Genomic DNA, 12,693 nt, shown 5'->3' with positions numbered 1-12,693 from the left:
TGGCAATATCATGATACTGCTTGACTTTGACAGAATATCAAATGGAAAACTAGTACAAAAGCTGGAGCAAATGGGAATGGATATGAGGCTAGTAGCATGGATGGGTGTGTATGTGGGTGGGTGGGGGGGGAGACTGACAGACAGACACCAGAGAGTAGTATATGGTGGAGTGGAATCTAGGAGAATGATGATGACTAGTGGAGGAGCTCAGGATTTGGTACTAGGGCCACTATTTAATTTGTATATCAGTGTAAGATTTCAGAGGGTAAGATTTCAGACAGGATATTCGATTGTTTGCTGATGATGCATAATTGGGGAGAGCAATAGTTGATAAAGATGTTGTAAATATCCTGCAGAATGATTGAAATAAATTGGAATTGTGGGCAAAGTTATGCACATATGCAAAATAATGATAATAAACCTGTTTACTCCATAACATATATCTTTGTAGTTATTCAGGTTTTTTTTGCACCATACTCTACATGCAGTTTCCTCTTCCCAATTTATATTGCTGTAGTTAAAATTTCCCATAACAATCATTCTTTTTACACTCACCAATCTCAACTGCCTAGACATCTCCTTCTCTTCACCCTCTATGCTCCCTGGCTTATAGCAACACTCCACTAAATATCCTGTCCTGCTCACCTCCACCTCACACTGCACATGCTCTCAAAACCATTAGTGCCATTGCTATTCAAATCCTCCATCTGAGAGGACACCACTCATCACTTATCATATGCAGTACTCAACCACTGTGTTTGCCCTTCCTATCTTGCCAGAAAATGCTATACCCTTCACTTCTATTTCTGTTCAGTATATCATCTTCTGTCAACCATGTGTCATTGATCCCAGTAATTTTTGGAGTCGGTGCCATTCATGTCCTTTATTTCAGATACTCCTGGCATTTGTATAAAGAATCATCAAGGCACTTTTTCTATACCTGTCACTATCCCCTCCAGACTCTACTGGATTTACTATTACATGATATACTACCTCTTCTTCCAAGCAACTATTCCCACAAGAGGCCACCCCTGTTATCATCCACCCTGATAATTCTAGTTTCCCTGCATCAACATGCTGACTTGTTTGGAGAACATTTTCAGAACTTCAGATGCCTATTGTTCAAATGCATGCTGTATTTTTCATACAGTTGCTTTCTGGTATTCGGATACTCTGATTACACATCTGCATTATCATACCTGGGCAACACATTCACTATCTTCTCTCTCTCTTCTGTCTTCTTCCATACAACCTCAAGCATGAACCTCTGATCTCCCACCACCCAATTCACACCACCTCTCAAGTCATTCGTGCCCACCATCAGAATCATCTCATCCACCTTTTCACCTTGCTTAATTGTAGTAGTTATGAATATATTTCATATTCATTCTTTTGTTTTGTTACACTTTTTGTAAAATAAGAATACAATTTCCTACCAGTTATAATGTATATCTTCTTTACTATCTTTTTATATGTATGTGACATCTATCATAAAGCAAAACATGCTCATATCCAGTCCATTCCATAAGAAATAAGTCTGCATATCAAACTGTTTGATAGCATCATTATATTGATGTCTGCCATCATTATATTGATGGCAGACTTTCTCTCTCCCTTTCACTCACATACCTGAACACACACACACACAGTCTGCTTCCTATATCCATTTTTGTACTGCTGTACTGTTCTCCTCTTCTTTTTCAGTTAATCATTGATTAGTTTGAGCAGTACCCTCTTCAAGTTCAGTACCTCCCAGTTTTATTAGCTATTCATAATATCTTCCATGAGTTCACATCTACAAAACACATCTTCTCTTCACACACATTCCTCTGCCATTACCACACTGTACAAAGAGATCTTTAAAATAGCTTTTTCAAGAAGAATTAAAACCTACCATATAGTGGCATTATATTGATGGCATTCTAATTGTCTCACTACAAATATAGATAAATATGAAAATTTCTTAATGTTTCTTAACTGGCATCATAAAAAAAATTGAGTTTACTGTTGAAGTGGAAAAGTATACCCATTTCCTTTCTTGGATATATAAATGCCCTCACATGGAATGGAACTTTATCACCATGTTGCTTCTTATCACTACACCTGCCAATATGGCATCCTATCACAGCACTTCTTTCTAACTCCGTCAGTTTCTTTCTCACAGCAATTTCATCCTGAAACAGTTGCACTGACTTGGAAGCATCATATTCCTTCAATTTATACTGGCTACAAACACATCACTCATTACATGGAATGATGCACCTTGCCCATGGGGTATCCACTGACTTCTTTCCAGGCAGTGGATACCCCATGGGCAAGGTGCATCATTCCAAGCAATGAGTGAAGCATTTGTAGCTGGTATAAATTGGAGGAATATGATGCTTCCAAGTTAGTGCAACTGTTTCAGGACGAAATTGCTGTGAGAAGCAGTGGCTTTTCTTTCTTGAAACCATGCTTCTCCATGGATTCCATTGATGGGTTGTGCAAGGAAAACAGTGGGAAAACATCTTTTTTGTCTTTCCAGCTTAGTGCCAAGACATTTCCTCATTGATAAGTCAGATTTTCCCCATTTGACTGTTTTCCTGATGCCAGATCTGGCAGAATATCTTGTCTTTTTGCATTTACAGTACAATATCTAACTCTATGATGCTATAAAAGCAAATCATTGAGTTCAAGGACACATATAGTAGTTATCCATTGTAACTCAGTAACCTTTTCCCACTAAGGGGTCTAGTAACTTCATTACTACATGCATTCACAAGGGAAGATCTGAGTATTTATCATGCCTGAATACAGTCTGCTTTCCCATATAAAATTTGAAATCCCAAAGATATCCATTTTGTGCTTCAGAAAGCATAAAAAATTTTACCCTTTACTTTGCTTTCTTTTGGGGAATATCAGAATTGCTATCTTCAGGATTTAAAAAATTTCCATCATCATTGGTAGAGCAAAGATCTACTTGACAGACAAAACCTCCAACTTTTCTGCATATCCCAAACTTTCTTTTTTTTTTTTACCCAGAATGTTGCTGCTACTACTTGCTATCTTAGAAATGAATTTTCTTGAACATACTAGCTGATATTCCTTTCTGCTCAAGTAACAGGCTCTTAGTTAATACAGCTTACTGACCACCTACTGAGATACAGAAGAAAGAAAGAACACACCCCAGCAGGCACACTAAAAAGCCAAAAGCAATATCTGAATATCTTACATGCAAAAGTTTGTTTTGTTTTTCATCTTTCTGAATGATTAGCAGACATTGACACATTTTAGTGAAACATCATAGAGTTTTTTTAATATTAATTTTCCCAATTACCCAAAATCACATAATTTTCCTAATTTATAATAATCACATCATAGTTTTTGTAATGTGCAATTCTGGGAAACCAAGAAAGTATTCGAACTATGATTATGAATAAAAAATAAACAATTTACTAAAATAAAGAAATGAAAATAAAAACTAAAATAAAAAAAAAACTTAATTTGGAACATACGCCACTAGGAAAGAAGTCAATGGACACCATACTTAAGGAACAAACAGTCATAGCTCCCAACTTAATAATGATGTAGGACCTCCTTTTGCTGTTATGACTGCACCAATCCTATGAGACATACGAGTACTTTCTACAAGCATATGATAGCAATCAATGGGAAGTTTGGACCATTCTTCCTTTAGGCATGTGATGAAGTTCTAGATTTGTGTGGAGCAGGTATCTTTTGACCTAACACAGCACTCCAGTTCATCCCAGAGATGTTCAATAAGATTGAGATCAGGGCTCTGTAGAGACTAGTCAAGTGTGGTGGCACTCATGTCCATAAACCATGCAGTTACATCAGCAGTCTTATGACATGATGCATTGTCTTGCTGAAGGAGGCAATGGTTAGTTCTATAGAAATGCCACAAAGTAGGAAGCATTGCATTTTCCAGAATGCTCAGCTGCCTCTCAGAGTTCATTGTTCGTTGCACCACAAACAGAGGTCTCAAGCCAACCCAGAGACATTCACCAAGCATCCACTACACCCACACCCATCTATCTCTTGATAGAAGGTGGAGTGTGATTTGTCGCTCGATAAAATTATTGATAAAATTATTATCGATAATAAACAATATTTATTATTATTATTATTATTATTATTATTATTATTATTTCCCAAGACCTCATGGAGTCAAAGACTCATCTGGGAGGTTCTTTTATCACACACACATCTCATCATACCATGTCTTAAATACACTCAAACTCCTTGCAGATACCACACTCTCAGGCAAGGCATTCCAATCATTCACAACTCTGCACGAAAAAAACCTGCCTCTCACTCCCCTACTCACACCCTCTTTATACAGTTTCCAGGGATGACTTCTGGTTCTTCCCTGATCTCCCACTATTCTCTGTAGAACTTCTCCACCATTGATCTTATAACAACCCCTTACCAACTTGTAGGTCTCTATCATATCTCCCCTCTTCCTTCTCTCCACCAGACTCTGCAAATTACATCTTCTAAATCTTTCCTCATACTCAACATTCCAGAGGTCAGAAACTACCTTAGTCAGTCGCCTCTAGACCCTTTTCAACATCTCTTCATCCTTCTGAAAACCCGGTGACCAAATCTGGGCACAGTAGTCCATGTGTGGCCTTATACAATGGAACAAGAATCTCCCTACTTCTACACGTCAGTGTCCTCCGCATCATTCCCAGAAGTCTTTGTGTTGTCTTCACAATTTTGGCGATGTGTCCCCTAAATTTTAGATCCTTATCCACTATCACCCCCAGATCTCTTATTTCCTCTACCTCCAACAATATATTCTCACCAAGCATAAATTCTGCATCCCATCTTTGTTTTCGAAATTTTAAAACCTTACATTTTGCAACATTGAACTCACATCCCCATTTGCTTGCCCAATCACTCAATTTATTCAAGTCTTTTTGCAAGTCCACAACATCTTCACTACTCTTTATGGTTTGTCCCAACATTACATCATCTGCAAACAACTGTTATTATTATTATTATTATTTCTCAAGACCTCATGGAGTCAAAGACTCATCTGGGAGGTCCTTTTATCACACACACATCTCATCATACCATGTCTTAAACACACTCAAACTCCTTGCAGACACCACACTCTCAGGCAATTCCTAAATCCCTAAAATAAACAATATTTTTTCATGAAACAAAACAAGAAGAATATATTTTATTTTTAAGTAATTTTGAATTATACCAAACTGTATAATTTTATTGATAATAAACGATATTGTTTCATGTTTAATTTTTTTAAAAATATTTACCAGAATTTTGATATTTTATCCAAACATGTATACACTGTACTTACAGTGTGTATGTATATTTTGAAAGTTGCAGCACCCCCATGATTTCAAGCCACAAGCTGCCACTGATAATAATAATATTGCTGAGATTGCTAAGTTAGTTCATAAGATTACCTGGCTATTGAAGAATACACTAATAAGTATAGATAAAGAAGTCATTATTCCTCTTTATAAAGACTTGATACATTCACATCAGGATTACTGTGCTCAGGTCTGATTTCATGGGTTTCTTGGGGATGAGGAAGCAATGGAGAAGATTCACAGGTAAGCGACTAAGATGTGAGTGGTGTGTGAAATGTTTCCTATGAGGATAGATTGAGTGTCTGTGGATTGTAGAAATCGATTGATAGGAGAAAAAGAGGGAATATGGTAGAAACATTTAAGTTACTTAAAGGGGTTATTATTATTATTACGGGTATCTCTATGGAATCAGTAGAATCATCGTGGGAGACCCAAACTATCAAAATAATATCTATCATATCTCTTCTTGAATTCATTTACAGATGAATAATTCACAACTGAGTCAGGCAATCCATTTCACTCATTCACCACCCTCCAGGCCAAAAACCTCATTCTCACACCCTTGTTAACCACACTTTTCCTTAATTTACAAGGATGGCCTCTTTTTCTTCCATCACTATCACACAGCTGAAACATTTTCCCTGCATCAATCTTATAAAAACCTTTTAGTAATTTAAATGTTTCTATCATATCACCTCTTCTCTGCCTATCGACCAACCTCTGCAATCCACAAGCTCTCAATCTATCAATGTAGGGAGCATTTTTTACATCACTCACCAACTTAGTCACTCTCCTCAGAACTTTTTCCACAACCTTCTCATCTCCAAGGAATCCAGGTGACCAGACCTGAGCACAGTAATCCAAATATGGAAGTATCAATGCTTTATAAAGATGAATAATAACCTCTTTATCTCTGGATGTTAGTGTGTTCCTCAATAACCAAGTAATCCTATGTGCAATCTTGGACACCTTAGCAGTGTGTCCTCTGAACTTCATCTCCCTATCTACCAACATCCCCTAAGTCTCTAGCCTCAAAAATCTCTTGGAGTACCATTCCATCAATGTAGTACATTGATGGTAATCTTCTAAACCCAAAATGCATAACTTTACACTTTTCCGCATTGAACTGACATCCATAACCTTTTGTCCATTTTGCCAGCTTATTTAAATCATCCTGCAAACTCTCAACATCAGCCAGCTTGATTTTTTATTGTGCTACCCAACTTTGCATCATCAGAAAACAACTGAATATCTCCCTTTAAGCCATTTCCTATATCATTTATGTACAAATTAAACAACAATGGCCCAAGCACAGAGCCCTGAGGAACACCACTGATCACCTGCCTCATCCTGGACTCTGCTCCTCTATACACCACTTTCTGGTATCTCTCCATGAGCCATTCTCTTATCCATATCACCAGTTTAGTATCCATCCCCAACAATTTCATTTTGTTGACTCCCAATCACAATCACTCCCATACTATTTATTACTACATCAATCACCAAAGACTCTCCCATACTTAATCCTTTTCTAGTTACTTTAGCTAAAGTAATCTCCATAGTCCTAATTTCTCTATTCAACACATATAACTCAGTTTTAATTTCCAGAACCTCCTTACGGAGCACTTCTAATTCCTCTTGCAGAAGATGAAGGTCATCACGTTTCATTTTCATTAACTCCTGCCGAAGTTCTTTGATGTCTCTTTCCATTCCTAATCGCTCCAGCTATCCCGACACTTCTAACATACGTCGATGTTTTCATTCTTCTCATTTAGCCAAACAGTCCACAGATCCTTCACAATCTTCGACGCATACATGTAGAAGTTTTCGCATTGCATCCATTGCGAAAAATCCAATGCAGATCCAGACTTTAGTATAGAAGTCCTTCGAGTCGCTGACATACGTCTCTTGTTGGATGCCATCTTTAGACTCTGAAGTAGTGAAACAGCAGCAAAAACACAATATATACAACAGAGTTTCAAACAATAATACCACTGAAGGACACTTGTATCCAACCGAAGCACAACTGCAGCACAATTTGAGACAAAAAGCTACACTATACTTTAATTTAAAAACATGTTTTCTAGCATAACGCAACACGACTGCCACGTTCACTAATGACCAAATAGGATTGATGCAGGGGAAATGTTTCAGCACTTGGTTAGAGGGGCCGGAACAAGTGATCATCCCTGGAAGTTGAATAAAATTATGTTTAGTAGGGATATGAGGAATAGATTTTTTGCTTGGCGAATTATGAATGAGTGGAATGGGTTGCCAGAGTCAAGTGTGAGGGCTTTGTCTGTTAATGAGTTTATGGAAAGGTACAATAAATTGTTTGGATTGTTTGTGCCTCCTTCAATGAGGCTTCAGACTCTGTGGTCCATACAATAATAATAATAATTACTCAGAGCTGCACATATAGTTTTATACTATCTCTGTAGAACACTAATAACCTTCAAAATTTTTACTGCGCAGGAAAAGCAGTCGGTTCCAAAATACATGGTTACGTTATAATTGAAAGCACCTCATCTTCAGAATTAGTTCAGTAAGAAAAAAAGAAAGAAAGAAAGAAAAATAATTGAAAAACATCTCAATAAGTGGCTTAAGTGCATAGAAAATGGTGAAAGGTTACAAAAATAAATAAACATTCTTAAATTTGGCTCTCTTATTACTCCTCGATCACCCTATCACACTTTTATAAAATATTAATATGTCAGCAATATTACTATGTTACTTCTTAGTATCTAAGAAAGAAAAAAAATTAATATTTTTAGAAATAAACAGAAATTAGGGAATTCACTGATCAAAATATTAATTTCACTTTGTACAGAAGATAAATAGAATCTAATAAAATAAATAATACAGAAATAACTATATTTTCTAAAATATGTGCTGTTTTGCATTAGTTTTTCATATGTGTGTATCATTAAAATATTATTTCAATTTTTCACAAAGAATTTTCACAGAAATAAATTTTCCTCCAATGAATTGTCATATGATGAATTGTCTGTGAAGATTTGTATGGACACTCTTTTATGAATTTTTTTATATGTGATATGTGCAATACTGTTATTTTCATGTACATACAGATTCATTTTAAGTAGTAGAGATTGGATTTTTTACACTTACAAAATGACTATCCTAGACAGCAGGTGCTTGAACCTTTCTCTTGGCAGATGACCAAGTGATATTAGGAACAGAAATGGGGACAACATATACATTAAATTAAAAATAAATAAGTAAATAAATAAAATATGCCAGTCTCTCAATAAAAACTAAAATACTCTGACATTCAAAGAAAAAATGCCCATCTAAACTAAAATAGTAATAAACAATAAAATAATCGAACAAGTCAATAGTTTTAATTATTTTAACTTATAGTTAAATATTTTAAACTTTAAAGTTATTAGATATTTGGACATGAAGATTTAGACATTTCTAACAAAATTAACAAATTCTCAAAAAAGTAACTGGAATAATAAACAAAACATTAAGGCCAGCAATATCTACCAAAAAAACAAGAAATTGTAATATTTTATCAAAACCAGTATTTATTATATGATAGTGAAGCATGGACAATTAGAAAAAAAGATAGGAATCACTGCACCACACTCACAGAGGTCTGAGACCAAACCAGGAAAAACAGGACCATGCCATCACACTGACATGTTGTTATAGTGAAATATTTGAGAAGAAAGCAGGTTATACAAGATGAGATAAAAGAAAAGTTAAGGTATACTAAAAAACCAAACAAAACACCAATAATGAAAACCATTGAAAAATACAGAGCCTGATGGAAAGGGTATCTAGAATGAATAACATTCAATAGAATACCCAGGAAGATGAACTACAAACCAGAGGATCGAAGAGACAGAGGCAGACAGATAAATGCTGGGGTGAGACCAAAACAGACCACCCTGCATACATTTGTGAGAGAAGGAAGAAGAGGGAGGGTATTGATTGAATGATAGACTCACTGCATATAATTGGAAATGGGATATCATTAATGCTACTTGTTTACGAAAAGTGAGCATGAGGTATTAACTTTGAAGATGACCAAGAAAGGGAATATTTTGTTAATTATTCAGCTGAGGGCTTGCTTAATAATGTATACTTTTTATTATAAAGTAAATGTGATGAAAAATTATTTAATCAAGCATGTGTTAGTAATTCTGTTTTATATATAACATGTTTTAGAAGGCACTGATAAGCGAAGATTATGGAACAAAACTTCAAGTTCTAAACAAGGTATTGTGTCTGTTTTACTTTGAAATTTATTGAAAATCATTTATTGAAATTTCATGAAATTTATTTGTAATTTCATGAATTTGCTCCCAAAACATTAAAAATAATTTTTATTATTATTTTTTTTTTACATGACTTCATCAAGGAATGCAAGTACTGGGTAAGTTTTAATTCTTAAATTTGTTCTAAAATTTAAATTAAAAAAATATAAAAAGCTATATGATCGCTTATCGTCTATCATACCACTTCAAGGAGTGGTATGATAGACTTTGTGTTTCTTAGGGTGGGGGGACCTCCCCTCAATGAGTCTTGATAGACTTTGTGTTTCTTAGGAAGGACCTCCCACGATGAGTCTTTTGACTTCATGGAGGCCTGAATAATAATAATAATAATAATAATAATAATAATAATAATATGCTCTTTTTTTCATCCTGTTTTTGATTCAATCCCAATAAATAGGCAAATCTACTTTTGATAAGTAATCATTACAAAATACGTTATGTAGTAACAACCTGCAAGATAACTGATTATTGCAGCTGCTATTATTTTCTTAACAGTGAACTGTGGTACAAATAAGAATCAGTATAGTTTTCAGAGATTGGAGAACATTTTTTTCCCCATCCTGAATAGTGCTGTTATATACATACTATTAAGGTAGCTACTGAGAATTAAAGTTTATCACAAATAATTCAAAAAATAAGGTTTGATGATCATAATAATAAACCATTTTACAAAAAAATTAAACATTGTAAAATCAACCATTTCAAATTAAACATCTTATAATGGGGAAGCACCATAGACTGGAAGGAGGATAAAATGATCCAAGTAGGATGTCAAAGGAAAGGATTTAAATTACAGAATAAGTTGTATTTCTGAAGTGGAAGTTAAGATGGTGGCAAGGTTAGTATGCATGTTTATTATTATTATTATGAGTACAGAATTCTCTGAAGTATAGTCAGAATGAGTTTATGCTTGTGTGTTAGAAGTTTGCTTGCGTTTTATAATTGTGCGGCAAACAATGGGATATTGTTTGCCACACAATGTTCGAATTTTAAAGACATTTGACAGGTTGTTACATGGTTTTTGTTATTTAACTACGCTACTGGCCAGGACATATATATACGTCCACATTTCCATGGATGCGAAGTGCATATTAAAATTGTAATATCATTGATTTTACAATGAAATTTATGATGGACACAAAGCTTTTGAGGATGCGTATTTCATCTTTAATGGCCGGTAAGGTGGTTAAATAAATTCAGCTTTATGACCAAGTTGTTGCTATTATTATTAACAGGTTATGTTAATAACAGGAAAAAACTTCTTACTCATTGTTAAAAGTTTTTTCCACATAGCAATATATCTATCATAGTCAGCCATAGAACTCATTTACATTTAGCATTCAAAATAACACTCTGGCAGTGCATTCTACATTCCACTTACCTGTAACTTTATAAAAAATCTGTTCCTCATTTCAGTGTTCCTTACACTCTTATTCCACATCCAAGAGACTCTCTTCTTCCACTTTGTTGATAATCCCCCTCTAAGTTGGTTAAATCCCATCACCAACTTAAAAGGCTATCATATCACCTTATCACTGCCTCTCCACTAAACTCTGCAATTCACATTTCTTCATCCTCTCCCTATAACCAGCAGATACTTGATATTGTCCTAGTTATATGCTTGTGTAGCTTCTGTAGAAATTCTGCATCACAGGGAAACCCAGTTGACCAAATATATTAGTCTAGATGCATTCTGGAAGCATGATGAACTAACACGAGAAAATGAAGAGAGTAGAGTGAAGAGAAATGGTGTAGGTGAGATGTAGCAAACAGTGCAGAATTGACCATATCTGAAGTGAGCAATGGAGATTGAAGGTTGATGAAATATTGGGTATAGTGCACAGGTGTAATTACATGAATGTGAGGAGACTTTATATAGGACCTTATATTTATATACATGTGTGAAATAAGTGTGCTCAAGAATATTTGTGTAAACACAACTTGTTTAACTAAAGATGGTATACATGCAGGAATAAAAATTGAAGGTAGAATCTTCTGAGAGGATAGGAAGTAGAAAAAAGGAAAGTGGAGTGGTGTACTAGTAATGATAGTCTGTTGGGTGTGAGACTGCAATAAATAGAACATCTGTCATCCTGTGTTACATATACTGCTTCATTTATTTTGGCATCACACCAAATGGACTACCAATTCCAGTACTGGGAATAAAGAGTACAATCAAAGTGAAATATTTACAGGTTGGTTAGGTCAATACAAAGAGGGATAATCCTAATGAGGCTTTTCAGTTCTAGCAATATGGAGAGAGAGAGAGAGAGAGAGAGAGAGAGAGAGAGGATTTTTAACACTTTTACAAGGTGCTACACAAACATTCAGGGTATTTGAATAGCATGCACGAAGTATGGCCTTCTGCCACTATAAGGAGCAAGCAGTACCGTTTTTAAATCAATATGCCAACAGCCGGCATATTGATTTACCTGAGAGGCTGCATTCTTGGGTTAAATGCGTTTTGTAATGTCATATTTTAGTGGTTCGGTGAATTTCTTTTCTAACTGAAATGGCAGATTTTAAGGAACAAAGAATCTGAATCAAATTTTGCTCCAACCTCAAAAAAACTCTTGCATAAATCCACCGAATGTAAGTAAGCATTTGGTGATAATGCTATGAGCCAAAGCAAAATGTTTTTATAGTATAAACACTTCAAGAACAGAGAAACATCCATTGACGGTGATGGATGTTCTGGATGACTGTCCAACAAGTATAAGATCAGAAACCATTGCAAAAGTGCACCAAACTATCTTTGCAGATCATCAGCAAATTATTTATAATGTTTATGAGATGGTACAACTGTCGTACAGGACTGATCAATGCATTTTACTGATGTTTTGAAATGTGAGTCACCACATGTCACTTGTCTGACATTCCTGGTTTCCAGAAACACAACAGTCCCCCCCCCCCCCCCAATTGCCTGACCTCTGTCCTGCAACTTTTTCCTTTCCCCAAGATGAAATACCCTGAAGGGGCATCATTTTGACATGATTGAGGAGATCCATGGTTCTCCATGCAATTCTTTGCAGGAGGTGTTTGAC

At 35.4% G+C, this 12,693-nt stretch overlaps 1 protein-coding gene across 2 annotated transcripts in view; it reads left to right on the top strand.

Annotated features, from left to right (window-relative positions):
- Positions 1-12,693, top strand: part of LOC150106272 (actin-binding LIM protein 2-like) — a 614,582-nt gene that overhangs the window by 326,696 nt on the left and 275,193 nt on the right. For both annotated transcript variants that reach the window (XM_090392297.1, XM_090392298.1), the window contains exons 10-11: positions 9,540-9,590; positions 9,733-9,747. In XM_090392297.1, coding sequence (XP_090248423.1) covers positions 9,540-9,590; positions 9,733-9,747 — 66 coding nt within the window. The remainder of the gene's footprint in view (positions 1-9,539; positions 9,591-9,732; positions 9,748-12,693) is intronic.

The sequence above is a fragment of the Typopeltis vanoorti genome, chromosome 5 (assembly GCF_054136105.1).
Source record: "Typopeltis vanoorti isolate ZY-2024b chromosome 5, IOZ_Tvanoo_1.0, whole genome shotgun sequence".
NCBI lineage: Eukaryota > Metazoa > Arthropoda > Arachnida > Uropygi > Thelyphonidae > Typopeltis > Typopeltis vanoorti.
This window is presented reverse-complemented; position numbering and strand designations above follow the sequence as displayed.